Source organism: Oncorhynchus keta, chromosome 1 (assembly GCF_023373465.1).
Source record: "Oncorhynchus keta strain PuntledgeMale-10-30-2019 chromosome 1, Oket_V2, whole genome shotgun sequence".
Lineage (NCBI taxonomy): Eukaryota > Metazoa > Chordata > Actinopteri > Salmoniformes > Salmonidae > Oncorhynchus > Oncorhynchus keta.
In genome coordinates this window covers 5166526-5186520 of record NC_068421.1, presented here as the reverse complement: position 1 = coordinate 5186520, position 19995 = coordinate 5166526, and the positions used below count along the sequence as shown (strand labels likewise).

General features: G+C 48.6%; 1 protein-coding gene across 2 annotated transcripts in view; it reads right to left on the bottom strand.

The window, feature by feature from the left end:
- dhx34 (DEAH (Asp-Glu-Ala-His) box polypeptide 34) overlaps positions 1-19995 on the bottom strand; it is a 35309-nt gene that overhangs the window by 9897 nt on the left and 5417 nt on the right. For both annotated transcript variants that reach the window (XM_052466450.1, XM_052466354.1), the window contains exons 5-12: positions 14319-14421; positions 13709-13926; positions 11872-12046; positions 11263-11456; positions 10987-11088; positions 911-1186; positions 635-808; positions 167-376 (exon numbers count right to left, since the gene is read on the bottom strand). In XM_052466450.1, the coding sequence (XP_052322410.1) occupies positions 167-376; positions 635-808; positions 911-1186; positions 10987-11088; positions 11263-11456; positions 11872-12046; positions 13709-13926; positions 14319-14421 (1452 nt within the window). The remainder of the gene's footprint in view (positions 1-166; positions 377-634; positions 809-910; positions 1187-10986; positions 11089-11262; positions 11457-11871; positions 12047-13708; positions 13927-14318; positions 14422-19995) is intronic.

Below are 19995 nucleotides of genomic sequence, written 5' to 3'. Positions count from 1 at the left end.
CTGACCCGGTACTGACCTGTAAGGCTGGGACTCTGACCCGGTACTGACCTGTAAGGCTGGGACTCTGACCCGGTACTGACCTGTAAGGCTGGGACTCTGACCCGGTACTGACCTGTAAGGCTGGGACTCTGACCCGGTACTGACCCGGTACTGACCCGGTACTGACCTGTAAGGCTGGGACTCTGACACAGTTGGATACATAAGGCTTGTTGGTCTCAAGTAGAGTAACGAAGGCTAGGAGCTGGTGTTTGCTGCTCTCCCCCTTGTCTGGCCCCTCTCTGTTCCCCTCCTCAGGGACGTGCAGCACCTCTGGGTCGCTGGCAAACACACTGGTGGGGTGGATCACTACCCCTTGCTTGTTACGGGTGTGGAACACCTATAGGAGACAGGGACATTATCACCGTACACACACACACACACCTGTTCACACACACCTGTTCACACACGCTCACACCTACACACACTCCTGTTCACACACGTTCACACCTACACACACTCCTGTTCACACACACACACACACACACACACACACACACACACACACACACACACACACACACACACACACACACACACACACACACACACACACACACACACACACACACACACTCCTGTTCACACACACACACACCTGCTCTGAGTCCTTGCGGTTGGCATTGTGTTCGTCTGGCAACGCCAGCTGGGGGTAAAGGCCTCGACAAAGCAGCAGCTTCAGGAGGGCTTGTTGCCTTGACGACAGGTCCTGGCTGGCCGACGCCGCTTCCTGGAGCTCTGACACGTTGTGGCGAAGCTTGAACTTCACTTCCTGTAAGGGGAGGGTTCAAGACAGATGTGTTTTACGGTCATTTGACAGTGTAACCGACTGGTCTGTTGCCATGGCTCCCGCCCATAGTGACATCATCCTCACCTGTATGTCCAGGTTGTGTCCACCGGTCTGCTCCTTGTCTTTCCCGTCCCGTCCCGTGGCGCCCTGCTCTGTGTCCGACCCCGAATCCCCCTCCCCATCCTGTCCCTCCTCCAGTCTCAGGACCTTCCTCCTACCGCCCTCTGCCAGGTCATGTTCTCTCTTCAGCTGATGTAGCTTCCTCCTCTCGGTCAACCTCTCCCTGCGCTGTCCTCGCTCTCCACCAGAGGGAGCCCTCTCCTCCAGCACCTCCAACAGACCATGACTACGCAACAGCTCCTGTTGTCACACCAGGCGGGGGAACGCGTTAGGGATAAAATGCCGGTGTTGTGAACATTACCGTAGAAATAATAAACGACGTAGCGGAAACGAGCCGGAGCCGAGTCGCGGAGTTCATTTTTTACAAGGTAAATGTACAAAATGGACGCCCTAATCACGTTTATACCGTAGTTGTCAAAGAAAACAATTTAAAAGCACACATGTACCGGTAGAAATACTTATGTTTCGTTGATGTTTACATTTTCATAAGAAAATTCATACTTTGGTTTTATTAAGAGCGCATTCCAGCCGGTGTTATTTTGACAAGTTACGACTGGCTAAATCTATGACGTTAAAATGCCTAGTTATCTGAGCAATCACCATCTCATCAGCCCAGGCAAACATTTATTTATTTACTTAAAAAAAAAACAACTTTTATTTAACTAGGCAAGTCAGTTAAAAACTAATTCGTATTTACCCTCTCCCTAACCCAGCAATTTATAAACTTGATCTCAGGGGTAACCTGAGGTTAGCGGTTAGAGCGTTGGGACTAGTAACCGGAAGGTTGCAAGTTCAAATCCCTGAGCTGACAAGGTACAAATCTGTCATTCTGCCCCTGAACAGGCAGTTAACCCACTGTTCCCCGGTAGGCCGTCATTGAAAATAAGAATTTGTTCTTAACTGACTTGCCTGGTTAAATAAAGGTAAAATATATATATATATATATATCTTCTCAAATTTCTTTTAGGATAACGTTTAGTTTTTAACAGCGGATATTTATCTAAAATATTGCCGTCTGTTTCGCTGACATTTGCAACATTGAAACATTATTCAAATTTGATCAGCTGTCCCATAGTAATGAACGTGTAGGGGTCGGGGGTCGAGACAAACAGCCAGGCAGCGTTTCTCAGCCAGTCGAAATCATTAATCAGTTGGCATCATTTTTATGGATATATACAAAGAAATCTCAATAGATTTTTTAAATATTTTTTTTTATTAAGTGCAGCAAGTTTAGTCTTTTCAGCTTCAGTTTGAAGTGATTGTGTTAGCTGTGTTGTTGACTAGCTCCTCTGAACAACAGTGATTGTGTTAGCTGTGTTGTTGACTAGCTCCTCTGAAAAACAGTGATTGTGTTAGCTGTGTTGTTGACTAGCTCCTCTGAACAACAGTGATTGTGTTAGCTGTGTTGTTGACTAGCTCCTCTGAACAACAGTGATTGTGTTAGCTGTGTTGTTGGCTAGCTCCTCTGAACAACAGTGATTGTGTTAGCTGTGTTGTTGACTAGCTCCTCTGAACAACAGTGATTGTGTTAGCTGTGTTGTTGGCTAGCTCCTCTGAACAACAGTGATTGTGTTAGCTGTGTTGTTGACTAGCTCCTCTGAACAACAGTGATTGTGTTAGCTGTGTTGTTGACTAGCTCCTCTGAACAACAGTGATTGTGTTAGCTGTGTTGTTGACTAGCTCCTCTGAACAACAGTGATTGTGTTAGCTGTGTTGTTGACTAGCTCCTCTGAACAACAGTGATTGTGTTAGCTGTGTTGTTGACTAGCTCCTCTGAACAACAGTGATTGTGTTAGCTGTGTTGTTGACTAGCTCCTCTGAACAACAGTGATTGTGTTAGCTGTGTTGTTGACTAGCTCCTCTGAACAACAGTGATTGTGTTAGCTGCGTTGTTGGCTAGCTCCTCTGAACAACAGTGATTGTGTTAGCTGCGTTGTTGACTAGCTCCTCTGAACAACAGTGATTGTGTTAGCTGTGTTGTTGACTAGCTCCTCTGAACAACAGTGATTGTGTTAGCTGTGTTGTTGACTAGCTCCTCTGAACAACAGTGATTGTGTTAGCTGTGTTGTTGACTAGCTCCTCTGAACAACAGTGATTGTGTTAGCTGTGTTGTTGGCTAGCTCCTCTGAACAACAGTGATTGTGTTGGCTGTGTTGTTGACTAGCTCCTCTGAACAACAGTGATTGTGTTAGCTGTGTTGTTGGCTAGCTCCTCTGAACAACAGTGATTGTGTTAGCTGTGTTGTTGGCTAGCTCCTCTGAACAACAGTGATTGTGTTAGCTGTGTTGTTGGCTAGCTCCTCTGAACAACAGTGATTGTGTTGGCTGTGTTGTTGACTAGCTCCTCTGAACAACAGTGATTGTGTTAGCTGTGTTGTTGACTAGCTTCTCTGAACAACAGTGGCCTGACGAGAGAGCACATTTTCTATTCCAAGCTAAATCGCGCCTCATTAGCTCATTGTTTTTAGATGTGTCCAGATAAATGTTTAAAATTTAAATACTTGGCTTTTATTCTGGCTGCACTTTTTGACGTGACTGGAAGTTCGTCGTAGTTGGCTAGCTAGCAAGCAACAAGTAAGCAAGGGATAAGAACATTACCAGCCATTCTGGCAATGGAACATTTATAACAAACGACTGGGTCGTGTCCATTGATACAGAACAAAAAGACTGAACGACTGGGTCGTGTCCATTGATACAGAACAAAAAGACTGAACGACTGGGTCGTGTCCATTGATACAGAACAAAAAGACTGAACGACTGGGTCGTGTCCATTGATACAGAACAAAAAGACTGAACGACTGGGTCGTGTCCATCAATACAGAACAAAAAGACTGAACGTCTGGGTCGGGTCCATAGATACAGAACAAAAAGACTGAACGACTGGGTCGTGTCCATTGATACAGAACAAAAAGACTGAACGACTGGGTCGTGTCCATTGATACAGAACAAAAAGACTGAACGACTGGGTCATGTCCATTGATACAGAACAAAAGACTGAACGACTGGGTCGTGTCCATTGATACAGAACAAAAGACTGAACTGAACGACTGGGTCGTGTCCATTGATACAGAACAAAAAGACTGAACGACTGGGTCGTGTCCATTGATACAGAACAAAAAGACTGAACGACTGGGTCGGGTCCATTGATACAGAACAAAAAGACTGAACGACTGGGTCGTGTCCATTCAATACAGAACAAAAGACTGAACGACTGGGTCGTGTCCATTGATACAGAACAAAAAGACTGAACGACTGGGTCGTGTTCATTGATACAGAACAAAAAGACTGAACGACTGGGTCGTGTCCATTGATACAGAACAAAAAGACTGAACAACTGGGTCGTGTTCATTGATACAGAACAAAAAGACTGAACGTCTGGGTCGGGTCCATAGATACAGAACAAAAAGACTTGAACAACTGGGTCGTGTCCATTGATACAGAACAAAAAGACTGAACGACTGGGTCGGGTCCATTGATACAGAACAAAAAGACTGAACGACTGGGTCGGGTTCATTGATACAGAACAAAAAGACTGAACGACTGGGTCGGGTCCATTGATACAGAACAAAAAGACTGAACGACTGGGTCGTGTCCATTGACAGAACAAAAAGACTGAACTGAACGACTGGGTCGTGTCCATTGACAGAACAAAAAGACTGAACTGAACGACTGGGTCGTGTCCATTGACAGAACAAAAAGACTGAACTGAACGACTGGGTCATGTCCATTGATACAGAACAAAAAGACTGAACTGAACGACTGGGTCGTGTCCATTGATACAGAACAAAAAGACTGAACGACTGGGTCATGTCCATTGATACAGAACAAAAGACTGAACGACTGGGTCGTGTCCATCAATACAGAACAAAAGACTGAACGACTGGGTCGTGTCCATTGATACAGAACAAAAAGACTGAACGACTGGGTCGTGTTCATTGATACAGAACAAAAAGACTGAACGACTGGGTCGTGTCCATTGATACAGAACAAAAAGACTGAACGACTGGGTCGTGTTCATTGATACAGAACAAAAAGACTGAACGACTGGGTCGTGTCCATTGATACAGAACAAAAAGACTGAACGACTGGGTCGTGTTCATTGATACAGAACAAAAAGACTGAACGACTGGGTCGTGTTCATTGATACAGAACAAAAGACTGAACGACTGGGTCGTGTCCATTGATACAGAACAAAAGACTGAACGACTGGGTCGTTTTCATTGATACAGAACAAAAAGACTGAACGACTGGGTCGTGTTCATTGATACAGAACAAAAAGACTGAACGACTGGGTCGTGTTCATTGATACAGAACAAAAAGACTGAACGACTGGGTCGTGTCCATTGATACAGAACAAAAAGACTGAACGACTGGGTCGTGTCCATTGATACAGAACAAAAAGACTGAACGACTGGGTCGTGTCCATTGATACAGAACAAAAAGACTGAACGACTGGGTCGTGTCCATTGATACAGAACAAAAAGAATGAACGACTGGGTCGTGTCCATTGATACAGAACAAAAAGACTGAACGACTGGGTCGTGTTCATTGATACAGAACAAAAAGACTGAACGACTGGGTCGTGTCCATTGATACAGAACAAAAAGACAATGACTGGGTTGCGTCTCGGCAACCGAACCGATAGAATGAACGACCAGCCGGCTTAGGGAGCAACCATAGATTTGTATCGTGTGAAACGCTGAAAAAATATGAATAAATTAATCAAAACATCATTTTTGAATATGTTGGAAAACCCGTTGGTATAAAAGAAATATGTAATTTATTATTTTGAATATTGTTGATAACCCTTTGTATAAAAGTCATAATGCCCTCGAAGCTGGTCTTTGGACGATATATTGGCACGGTTTGCAGGCCCTCAACACCCGTGCCAATATGTCCTCCAAAACACCGGCTTCTCTATCACTTAACCAGTCTTCCTACACAGACACAGTCATCGTCTCTGCAACCAGAGACACACCATCGAGAAGATGGGGGGGTACACCATAGAGAAGATGGGGGGGTACACCATAGAGAAGATGGGGGTTACACCATAGAGAAGATGGGGGTTACACCATAGAGAAGATGGGGGTTACACCATAGAGAAGATGGGGGGTTACACCATAGAGAAGATGGGGGGTACACCATAGAGAAGATGGGGAGGGGTTACACCATAGAGAGGATGGGGGTACACCATAGAGAGGATGGGGAGGGGTTACACCATAGAGAAGATGGGGGGTTACACCAGAGAGAAGATGGGGGGTTACACCATAGAGAAGATGGGGGGTTACACCATAGAGAAGATGGGGGGTTACACCATAGAGGAGATGGGGGGGTACACCATAGAGAAGATGGGGAGGGGTTACACCATAGAGAGGATGGGGGGTACACCATAGAGAGATGGGGGGGGTTACACCATAGAGAAGATGGGGGGGGTTACACCATAGAGAAGATGGGGGGTTACACCAGAGAGAAGATGGGGGGTTACACCATAGAGAAGATGGGGGGTTACACCATAGAGAAGAGATAGAGAAGATGGGGGGTTACACCAGAGAGAAGATGGGGGGTTACACCAGAGAGAAGATGGGGGGTTACACCATAGAGAAGATGGGGGGGGTTACACCATAGAGAAGATGGGGGGGTTACACCATAGAGAAGATGGGGGGTTACACCATAGAGAAGATGGGGGGGTTACACCATAGAGAAGATGGGGGTTACACCATAGAGAAGATGGGGGTTACACCATAGAGAAGATGGGGGGTTACACCATAGAGAAGATGGGGGGTTACACCATAGAGAAGATGGGGGGTTACACCATAGAGAAGATGGGGGTTACACCATAGAGAAGATGGGGGGTTACACCATAGAGAAGATGGGGGGTTACACCATAGAGAAGATGGGGGGTTACACCATAGAGAAGATGGGGGGTTACACCATAGAGAAGGGGGTTACACCATAGAGAAGATGGGGGGTTACACCATAGAGAAGATGGGGGTTACACCATAGAGAAGATGGGGGGTTACACCATAGAGAAGATGGGGGGTTACACCATAGAGAAGATGGGGGTTACACCATAGAGAAGATGGGGGTTACACCATAGAGAAGATGGGGGGTACACCATAGAGAAGATGGGGTACACCATAGAGAAGATGGGGGGTTACACCATAGAGAAGATGGGGGTTACACCATAGAGAAGATGGGGGGGTTACACCATAGAGAAGATGGGGGGGGTTACACCATAGAGAAGATGGGGGTTACACCATAGAGAAGATGGGGGGTTACACCATAGAGAAGATGGGGGGTTACACCATAGAGAAGATGGGGGGTTACACCATAGAGAAGATGGGGGGTTACACCATAGAGAAGATGGGGGGGTTACACCATAGAGAAGATGGGGGGGGTTACACCATAGAGAAGATGGGGGTTACACCATAGAGAAGATGGGGGGTTACACCATAGAGAAGATGGGGGGTTACACCATAGAGAAGATGGGGGTTACACCATAGAGAAGATGGGGGTTACACCATAGAGAAGATGGGGGTTACACCATAGAGAAGATGGGGGGTACACCATAGAGAAGATGGGGGGTTACACCATAGAGAAGATGGGGGGGTTACACCATAGAGAAGATGGGGAGGGGTGACACCATAGAGAAGATGGGGAGGGGTTACACCATAGAGAAGATGGGGGTTACACCATAGAGAAGATGGGGGGTTACACCATAGAGAAGATGGGGGGTTACACCATAGAGAAGATGGGGGGTTACACCATAGAGAAGATGGGGGGTTACACCATAGAGAAGATGGGGGGGGGGGTTACACCATAGAGAAGATGGGGGTTACACCATAGAGAAGATGGGGGTTACACCATAGAGAAGATGGGGGGTTACACCATAGAGAAGATGGGGGTTACACCATAGAGAAGATGGGGGGGTTACACCATAGAGAAGATGGGGGGTTACACCATAGAGAAGATGGGGGTTACACCATAGAGAAGATGGGGGGTTACACCATAGAGAAGATGGGGGTTACACCATAGAGAAGATGGGGGGGGTTACACCATAGAGAAGATGGGGGTTACACCATAGAGAAGATGGGGGGGTTACACCATAGAGAAGATGGGGGGTTACACCATAGAGAAGATGGGGGGGGGTTACACCATAGAGAAGATGGGGGGGTTACACCATAGAGAAGATGGGGGGTACACCATAGAGAAGATGGGGGGGTACACCATAGAGAAGATGGGGGGGGTTACACCATAGAGAAGATGGGGGGTTACACCATAGAGAAGATGGGGGGTTACACCATAGAGAAGATGGGGGGGTTACACCATAGAGAAGATGGGGGTACACCATAGAGAAGATGGGGGGGTTACACCATAGAGAAGATGGGGGTTACACCATAGAGAAGATGGGGGGTTACACCATAGAGAAGATGGGGGGTTACACCATAGAGAAGATGGGGGTTACACCATAGAGAATATGGGGGTACACCATAGAGAAGATGGGGGGTTACACCATAGAGAAGATGGGGGGGTACACCATAGAGAAGATGGGGAGGGGTTACACCATAGAGAAGATGGGGGGGGTTACACCATAGAGAAGATGGGGGGTTACACCATAGAGAAGATGGGGGGGTACACCATAGAAGATGGGGGGGGTTACACCATAGAGAAGATGGGGGGTTACACCATAGAGAAGATGGGGGGTTACACCATAGAGAAGATGGGGGGTTACACCATAGAGAAGATGGGGGAGGTTACACCATAGAGAAGATGGGGGTTACACCATAGAGAAGATGGGGGTTACACCATAGAGAAGATGGGGGTTACACCATAGAGAAGATGGGGGGTTACACCATAGAGAAGATGGGGGAGGTTACACCATAGAGAAGATGGGGGGTTACACCATAGAGAAGATGGGGGTTACACCATAGAGAAGATGGGGGGGATTACACCATAGAGAAGATGGGGGGTTACACCATAGAGAAGATGGGGGAGGTTACACCATAGAGAAGATGGGGGGTTACACCATAGAGAAGATGGGGGTTACACCATAGAGAAGATGGTGGGGGTTACACCATAGAGAAGATGGGGGGGGTTACACCATAGAGAAGATGGGGGGGGGTTACACCATAGAGAAGATGGGGGGGGGGTTACACCATAGAGAAGATGGGGGGGGGGTACACCATAGAGTAGATGGGGAGGGGTTACACCATAGAGAAGATGGGGGGTTACACCATAGAGAAGATGGGAGAGAAGGGGGTTACACCATAGAGAAGATGGGGGGTTACACCATAGAGAAGATGGGGGAACCAGGAGAAGATGGGGGGGTTACACCATAGAGAAGATGGGGGGGGTTACACCATAGAGAAGATGGGGGGGTTACACCATAGAGAAGATGGGGGGTTACCACCATATAGAAGATGGGGGGGGTTCCACCATAGAGAAGATGGGGGTTATACCATAGAGAAGATGGGGGGGGTTACACCATAGAGAAGATGGGGGGTTACACCATAGAGAAGATGGGGGGTTACACCATAGAGAAGATGGGGGTTACACCATAGAGAAGATGGGGGTCAACCATAGAGAAGATGGGGGTTACATTTAGAGAAGATGGGGGGGGTTACACCATAGAGAAGATGGGGGGTACACCATAGAGAAGATGGGGGGCTTACACCATAGAGAAGATGGGGGTTACACCATAGAGAAGATGGGGGGTTACACCATAGAGAAGATGGGGGGTACACCATAGAGAAGATTGGGGGGTTACACCATAGAGAAGATGGGGGGAACACCATAGAGAAGATGGGGGGTCCACCATAGAGAAGATGGGGGTTACACCATAGAGAAGATGGGGGTTACACCATAGAGAAGAGGGGGGTTACACCATAGGGAAGATGGGGGGTTACACCATAGAGAAGATGGGGGTTACACCATAGAGAATATGGGGGGTACACCATAGAGAAGATGGGGGGTTACACCATAGAGAAGATGGGGGGTACACCATAGAGTAGATGGGGAGGGGTTACACCATAGAGAAGATGGGGGGGTTACACCATAGAGAAGATGGGGGGTTACACCATAGAGAAGATGGGGGGTACACCATAGAGTAGATGGGGAGGGGTTACACCATAGAGAAGATGGGGGTGGGTTACACCATAGAGAAGATGGGGGTTACACCATAGAGAAGATGGGGGGTTACACCATAGAGAAGATGGGGAGGTTACACCATAGAGAAGATGGGGGGTTACACCATAGAGAAGATGGGGGGTTACACCATAGAGAAGATTTACAATAGAGAAGATGGGGGGTTACACCATAGAGAATAGGGGGGTTACACCTAGAGAAGATGGGGGAGGTTACCCAGGTAGTGTGAAGATGGGGGGTTACACCATAGAGAAGATGGGGGGTTACACCATAGAGAAGATGGGGGATTACACCAGAGAAGATGGGGGGTTACACCATAGAGAAGATGGGGGAGGTTCACAACCATAGAGAAGATGGGGGGTTACACCATAGAGAAGATGGGGGGTTACACCATAGAGAAGATGGGGGGTTACACCATAGAGAAGATGGGGGGTTCACCATAGAGAATATGGGGGGTACACCATAGAGAAGATGGGGGGGTTACACCATAGAGAAGATGGGGGGTTACACCATAGAGAAGATGGGCCCCTGGGGGTTACACCATAGAGAAGATGGGGGTTACACCATAGAGAAGATGGGGGGTTACACCATAGAGAAGATGGGGGGTTACACCATAGAGAAGATGGGGGGTTACACCATAGAGAAGATGGGGGGTTACACCATAGAGAAGATGGGGGTTACACCATATAGAAGATGGGGGGTTACACCATAGAGAAGATGGGGGGGGTTATACCATAGAGAAGATGGGGGTACACATAGAAGATGGGGGGTTACACCATAGAGAAGATGGGGGGGGGTTACACCATAGAGAAGATGGGGGGGGGGGGGTTACACCATAGAGAAGACAGAAACAGGAACAGATTTATTACATACTGATGTCAGGCGTGGCTGACCTACCTTGAACTGTCTTCGTAGGTTGACCATCTCATAAAGCCTCTGTTCCTCCAGCCCTCTCCTCCTGCACCACTTCCTGCTGGCACCTCCTCTCTCCCCCTTCACCTGGAGGAGAAGGTTTGATGACTGGAGTGTCTACACTAATATGCTACACATAATGTCAATCACTCCAAATGGAATATTTAGTGATCCTAAATTCTCCATTACAAGACGTAAGTAAGGTAAGTGGCTTCGCACAGAGGGTGACTAAAGATGTTTTCTGTGCCCTGATTGGCTGACCTGCACCCAGGCGTTGAAGGTGTTGAGCAGGGTGAAGGGGTCTCCCTGGTTGGAGTGCAGGGGCTGGCGTGCTGTGGCACAGTCGGGGTTGTGTTGGGCCGAGCGGAGAAATGGGGACTGAACACTGAGGGCAGCAGCCACCGTCAGGACCGGCTCCACCAAGTTAAACACTGACCCCAGCACCAGCATCTTACCTAGACACACAGAGGTCAGGGGTTAAGGGTCAGGACCAGCTCCACCAAGTTTTCCACCATAATTTGCAAATAAATTCATAATCAATCCTACAATGTGATTTTCTGGATTTTTTCCCCCTCATTTTGTCTGTCATAGTTGAAGTGTACCTATGATTAAAATTACAGGCCTCTCCCATCTTTTTAAGTGGGAGAACTTGCACAATTGGTGTCTGAATAAATACTTTTTTGCCCACTGTAAGTATTTAAATAAATGTATTTGAACACAGATTTAGAGGTTAGGGCTCGTGGTTAATATAACTAGGGCCTGGAGGTTTGTCTGCCCAGGTCGTGTGATCAGGAAATCCTCAGGGCCCTATTCAGGGGGCACAGTACAGGATGGCAGATGTCACAACTTCTTTATTTCAGAGGGACGTACCTATGACCACGTCAACAGGAAGTTGTGCCAGCAGGCTTCCGATAGAGGTGAGATCTCCTCTAGCGTCTAGCGCCCCCTGTTCCCTGAGGTAGGTTACTGCAGTCTGGATACTGGCCGCGGGAGGAGGGTCGATGAACAAAAAGGATCGTGGGTCTCCCAGACTCATACTCTTCATCTGTAAGGACAGGAAACAGTCTTTTGGCATGCAGAAGTAACTATAGGGGACAGAAAACCAGAACAGCGAAGAGGGATTTCAGTCGTTCAGTACCTGTATACGTATATACTGTACTCTATATCATTGACTGCATCCTTATGTAATACATGTATCACTAGCCACTTTAACTATGCCACTTTGTTTACTTTGTCTACATACTCATCTCATATGTATATACTGTACTCGATACCATCTACTGTATGCTGCTCTGTACCATCACTCATTCATATATCCTTATGTACATGTTCCTTATCCCCTTACACTGTGTATAAGACAGTAGTTTTGGAATTGTTAGTTAGATTACTTGTTGGTTATCACTGCATTGTCGGAACTAGAAGCACAACCATTTCGCTACACTCGCATTAACATCTGCTAACCATGTGTATGTGACAAATAACATCTGCTAACCATGTGTATGTGACAAATAAAATTTGATTCGATTTTGATTTGATTTGACCTGTAGTACGAGTGAGTACCACCCTGTGTATCTCTGGGTCAGGGTAAGGTGTGAAAGGTTAGGGGTCAGGATACCTGTAGTACGAGTGAGTCGAGGGCCACCCTGTGTATCTCTGGGACAGGGTAAGGTGTGAAAGGTTAGGGGTCAGGATACCTGTAGTACTAGTGAGTCGAGGGCCACCCTGTGTATCTCTGGGACAGGGTAAGGTGTGAAAGGTTAGGGGTCAGGATACCTGTAGTACTAGTGAGTCGAGGGCCACCCTGTGTATCTCTGGGACAGGGTAAGGTGTGAAAGGTTAGGGGTCAGGATACCTGTAGTACTAGTGAGTCGAGGGCCACCCTGTATTGTATCTCTGGGACAGGGTAAGGTGTGAAAGGTTAGGGGTCAGGATACCTGTAGTACTAGTGAGTCGAGGGCCACCCTGTGTATCTCTGGGACAGGGTAAGGTGTGAAAGGTTAGGGGTCAGGATACCTGTAGTACGAGTGAGTACCACCCTGTGTATCTCTGGGACAGGGTAAGGTGTGAAAGGTTAGGGGTCAGGATACCTGTGGTACGAGTGAGTACCACCCTGTGTATCTCTGGGACAGGGTAAGGTGTGAAAGGTTAGGGGTCAGGATACCTGTAGTACGAGTGAGTCGAGGGCCACCCTGTGTATCTCTGGGACAGGGTAAGGTGTGAAAGGTTAGGGGTCAGGATACCTGTAGTACTAGTGAGTCGAGGGCCACCCTGTATTGTATCTCTGGGACAGGGTAAGGTGTGAAAGGTTAGGGGTCAGGATACCTGTAGTACGAGTGAGTCGAGGGCCACCCTGTGTATCTCTGGGACAGGGTAAGGTGTGAAAGGTTAGGGGTCAGGATACCTGTAGTACTAGTGAGTCGAGGGCCACCCTGTGTATCTCTGGGACAGGGTAAGGTGTGAAAGGTTAGGGGTCAGGATACCTGTAGTACTAGTGAGTCGAGGGCCACCCTGTGTATCTCTGGGACAGGGTAAGGTGTGAAAGGTTAGGGGTCAGGATACCTGTAGTACGAGTGAGTACCACCCTGTGTATCTCTGGGACAGGGTAAGGTGTGAAAGGTTAGGGGTCAGGATACCTGTGGTACGAGTGAGTACCACCCTGTGTATCTCTGGGACAGGGTAAGGTGTGAAAGGTTAGGGGTCAGGATACCTGTAGTACGAGTGAGTCGAGGGCCACCCTGTGTATCTCTGGGACAGGGTAAGGTGCGAAGGCCTCGTAGTCGGACTCAGAATAGAGCCGATAACACACCCCAGGTCCTGTCCTCCCGGCCCGGCCTTTCCTCTGCTCAGAACTGGCTCGACTGATCCAGAACTCCTGCAGACGCTGCATCTTAGCCTTCGGGTCAAAACTCATCTCCTTCACCTTGCCTTGAGGACACATTCAGAGGTAATACATTGTGTTCCATTTCTGAAAGTGGCACAGAGCAACACGCTCGAGATCTTTAAAGAAGCTTTCGTCTGCCCCCCCAGACGGACACAACAATGACATTACCCAGGCTCCTCTCTGTCCCACTGAGCAGCGGTTATTTTGTTATCGAACCTTTATTTAAACTAAGTCCGTTAAGAATAACTTACACAACGACGGTCCCCGGGGCGAAACCCGGACGCCGCCCTATTGGACTCCCAATCACGGGCCGTATGTAATACAGCCTGAGATTCAAACCGGGCACTTGTAGCGACGCCTCTTGCACTGAGATGCAGTGTCTTAAGAGCGCTGCGCACACTCGGGAGTTCCGGGGTCGTGCTCCGGGTTGTCTTACCCGAGTCGACGACGAAGCGCACCCCGTCGATGGTGACGGATGTCTCTGCCACGTTGGTAGAGATGATACATTTCCTCACTCCCGGAGGAGAGATGTCAAACACCTGCGGACACAACATATAATGAACGGTTCCAGGTTTTAGCCCCAATGCCATGGGAACATGATGGTTAAACGTCTTGTTGTAAAGCCATCCAGCTTGGACTTGGATGAAATAAGCACTTTTATGATCATCGGACCTAATTAATACTTTAAAGATGCACAGGTGAGATACACAGTCCACCTGCCCATAGACCTGCTCCTAGACCTGCTCCTAGACCTGCCCCTAGACCTGCCCCTAGACCTGCTCCTAGACCTGCCCCTAGACCTGCTCCATAGACCTGCTCCTAGACCTGCCCCTAGACCTGCCCCTAGACCTGCCCCTAGACCTGCCCCTAGACCTGCTCCATAGACCTGCCCCATAGACCTGCCCCTAGACCTGCCCCTAGACCTGCCCCTAGACCTGCCCCATAGACCTGCCCCTAGACCTGCTCCATAGACCTGCCCCTAGACCTGCCCCTAGACCTGCCCCTAGACCTGCTCCATAGACCTGCCCCATAGACCTGCCCATAGACCTGCCCCTAGACCTGCTCCTAGACCTGCTCCATAGATCTACCCCATAGACCTGCCCCATAGACCTGCCCCATAGACCTGCTCCATAGACCTGCCCCTAGACCTGCCCCTAGACCTGCCCCTAGACCTGCTCCATAGACCTGCCCCTAGACCTGCCCCTAGACCTGCCCCATAGACCTGCCCCTAGACCTCTCCATAGACCTGCCCCTAGACCTGCCCCATAGACCTGCTCCATAGACCTGCTCCATAGACCTGCTCCCTAGACCTGCTCCATAGACCTGCTCCATAGACCTGCTCCATAGACCTGCCCCGAAACCTGCCCCTAGACCTGCTCCATAGATATACCCCTAGACCTGCCCCATAGACCTGCTCCTAGACCTGCCCCTAGACCTGCCCCTAGACCTGCTCCATAGACCTGCCCCTAGACCTGCCCCTAGACCTGCTCCTAGACCTGCTCCATAGACCTGCCCATAGACCTGCCCCTAGACCTGCTCCATAGACCTGCCCCTAGACCTGCCCCTAGACCTGCTCCATAGACCTGCCCCTAGACCTGCTCCATTGACCTGCCCCTAGACCAGCGCCATAGACCTGCTCCATAGATCTGCCCCTAGACCTGCTCCTAGACCTGCCCTGAGACCTCATCCTACTGTACTGCCCTCAGACCTGCTGTACTAGACCTGCATCCTAGACTGCACTGCTCCTGACCTCATCCTACTGTACTGCTACTGTACCTAGACCTCATCCTAGACTGCTACTGTACCTCATTCTACTGTACCTAGACCTCATCCTAGACCTGTACTGTACCTCATTCTAGACCTGCCCTGAGACCTCATCCTGCCCCTGACCTGCTCCTAGACCTCATCCTAGACCTGTACCGACCTGCTCCATCATCCTACTGTACTAGACCTGCTCCTACTGTACTGTACCCCATCCTAGACCTGTCTGACCTGCATCCTAGACCTGCGAGACCTGTAGACCTCATCCCCTGCCCTGAGACCTCTCCCGCTGTACTGAGACCTCATCCTACTGCCCCTAATGACCAGCTCCATAGACTGTCCCTGTACCTCCATAGACCTGCTGTACTGCCCCTGACCTCATCCTACTGTACTGAGACCTGCTCCTAGATCTGCCCCTAGACCTGCATCCTAGACCTGCCCCATAGATCTACCCCATAGACCTCATTCTAGACCTGTCCTGTCTGCCCCTAGACCTGCTCCTAGACCTCATCCGAGACCTGCCCCTAAACCTGCCCCTACTGTACCTGCTCCTAGACCTCATCCTACCTGTACTGTACCTCATTCTAGACTGCCCCTGTACCTGCATCCTAGACTGCCCCTAGACCTGCTCCTAGACCTGCATCCTACTAGTACTGTAGACCTCATCCTAGACTGCTCCTAGACCTCATCCTAGACCTGTACTAGACCTCATCCTACTGTACTAGACCTCATCCTGACCTGCCCCTAGACCAGCTCCATCCTGCTGTAGACCTGCTCCCTAGACCTGCTCCATTCTACCCCTGACCTGCCCCTAGACCTCATCCTAGCTGTACCCCTAGACCTCATCCTACTGTACTGCTACTGACCTCATCCTAGACTGTACTGTACCTGCCCATCCTGCCCCTAGACTGCTACTGTACCTCATCCTAGACTGTACTGAGACCTCATCCATGTACTGCCCCTAGACCAGCTCCACTGTACCTGTCCCTCATCCTACTGTACTGTACCTCATCCTAGACTGCTACTGCTACTGTACCTCATCCTACTGTACTGTACCTCATTCTACCCCTACTGTACCTCATCCTACTGTACTGTATCTCATCCCCTGTACTGCTACTGTACCTCATCCTACTGTACTGTACCTCATTCTACCCCACTGTACTGTACCTCATCCTGCTGTACCGTACCTCATCCTACTGTACTGCTACTGAGACCAGCTCATCCTACTGTAACTCATTCTAGACTGTACTGTACCTCATCCTAGCTGTACCCCTGACCTGCCCCTAGTACCTCATCCTACTGTACTGTGCCCCTCACCTACTGTACTGTACCTCATTCTACTGTACTGTACCTCATCCTACTGTACTGTACCTCATCCTATTGACTGCTACTGTACCTCATCCTGCTCCTGACTGTACCTCATTCTAGACTACTGTACCTCATCCTACTGTACTGTCCCTCATCCTGCTGTACTGCTACTGTACCTCATCCAGCTCCATACTGTACCTCGAGACCTCTAATGTACTGTACCTCATCCTACTGTACTGTACCTCATCCTACTGTACTGCCCCATCCTACTGCCTCATCCTAAGGTACTGTAGACCTCATCCTACTGTACTGTACCTCATCCTGCTGTACTGCTACTGTACCTCATCATACTGTACTGTACCTCATCCTGCTGTACTGCTACTGTACCTCATCCTAATGTACTGCTACTGTACCTCATCCTACTGTACTGTACCTCATCCTGCTGTACTGTACCTCATCCTACTGTACTGTACCTCATCCTACTGTACTGTACCTCATCCTCTCTACTGTACTGTACCTCATCCTACTGTACTGTACCTCATTCTACTGTACTGTACCTCATCCTACTGTACTGTACCTCATCCTACTGTACTGTACCTCATCCTGCTGTACTGTACCTCATCCTGCTGTACTGCTACTGTACCTCATCCCGCTGTACTGTACCTCATCCTACTGTAATGTACCTCATCCTACTGTACTGTACCTCATCCTGCTGTACTGCTACTGTACCTCATCCTACTGTACTGTACCTCATCCTACTGTACCTCATCCTACTGTACTGTACCTCATCCTACTGTACTGTACCTCATCCTGCTGTACTGTACCTCATCCTACTGTACTGTACCTCATCCTACTGTACTGTACCTCATTCTACTGTACTGTACCTCATCCTACTGTACTGTACCTCATCCTACTGTACTGTACCTCATTCTACTGTACTGTACCTCATCCTACTGTACTGTACCTCATCCTACTGTACTGTACCTCATCCTGCTGTACTGTACCTCATCCTGCTGTACTGCTACTGTACCTCATCCCGCTGTACTGTACCTCATCCTGCTGTACCTCATCCTACTGTACTGCTACTGTACCTCATCCTACTGTACTGTACCTCATCCTGCTGTACTGCTACTGTACCTCATCCTACTGTACTGTACCTCATCCTACTGTACTGTACCTCATCCTACTGTACTGTACCTCATCCTACTGTACTGTACCTCATCCCTGTACTGCTACTGTACCTCATCCTACTGTACTGTACCTCATCCTACTGTACTGTACCTCATCCTACTGTACTGCTACTGTACCTCATCCTACTGTACTGCTACTGTACCTCATCCTACTGTACTGTACCTCATCCTACTGTACTGTACCTCATCCTACTGTACTGTACCTCATCCTACTGTACTGCTACTGTACCTCATCCCTGTACTGTACCTCATTCTACTGTACTGTACCTCATCCCTGTACTGCTACTGTACCTCATCCTACTGTACTGTACCTCATCCTACTGTACTGTACCTCATCCTACTGTACTGTACCTCATCCTACTGTACTGTACCTCATCCTACTGTACTGTTACTGTACCTCATCCTACTGTACTGTACCTCATCCTACTGTACTGTACCTCATCCTACTGTACTGTACCTCATCCTGCTGTACTGCTACTGTACCTCATCCTACTGTACTGTACCTCATCCTACTGTACTGTACCTCATCCTACTGTACTGTACCTCATCCTGCTGTACTGTACCTCATCCTACTGTACTGTACCTCATCCTACTGTACTGTACCTCATCCTACTGTACTGTACCTCATCCTGCTGTACTGCTACTGTACCTCATCCTGCTGTACTGCTACTGTACCTCATCCTACTGTACTGTACCTCATCCTACTGTACTGTACCCCAATCCTACTGAACTGTACCTCATCCTGCTGTACTGCTACTGTACCTCATCCTACTGTACTGTACCTCATCCTGCTGTACTGTACCTCATCCTACTGTACTGTACCTCATCCTACTGTACTGTACCTCATCCTACTGTACCTCATCCTGCTGTACTGTACCTCATCCTACTGTAATGTACCTCAATCCTGCTGAACTGTACCTCATCCTGCTGTACTGCTACTGTACCTCATCCTACTGTACTGTACCTCATCCTACTGTACCTCATCCTACTGTACTGTACCTCATCCTACTGTACCTCATCCTACTGTACTGTACCTCATCCTACTGTACTGTACCTCATCCTACTGTACTGTACCTCATCCTACTGTACTGTACCTCATCCTACTGTACTGTACATCATCCTACTGTACTATACCTCATCCTACTGTGCCTCATCCTACTGTACTGTACCTCATCCTACTGTACTGTACCTCATCCTACTGTACTGTACCTCATCCTACTGTACTGTACCTCATCCTACTGTACTGTACCTCATCCTACTGTACTGTACCTCATCCTACTGTACTGTACCTCATCCTACTGTACTGTACCTCATCCTACTGTACTGTACCTAATCCTGCTGTACTGTACCTCATCCTACTGTACTGCTACTGTACCTCATCCTACTGTACTGTACCTCATTCTACTGTACCTCATTCTACTGTACCTCATCCTTCTGTACTGTACCTCATCCTACTGTACTGTACCTCATCCTACTGTACTGTACCTCATCCTACTGTACTGTACCTCATCCTACTGTACTGTACCTCATCCTACTGTACTGTACCTCATCCTACTGTACTGTACCTCATCCTACTGTACTGTACCTCATCCTACTGTACTGTACCTCATCCTACTGTACTGTACCTCATCCTACTGTACTGTACCTCATCCTACTGTACTGTACCTCATCCTACTGTACTGCTACTGTACCTCATCCTACTGTACTGTACCTCATTCTACTGTACCTCATCCTTCTGTACTGTACCTCATCCTACTGTACTGTACCTCATCCTACTGTACTGTACCTCATCCTACTGTACTATACCTCATCCTACTGTACTGTACCTCATCCTACTGTACTGTACCTTATCCT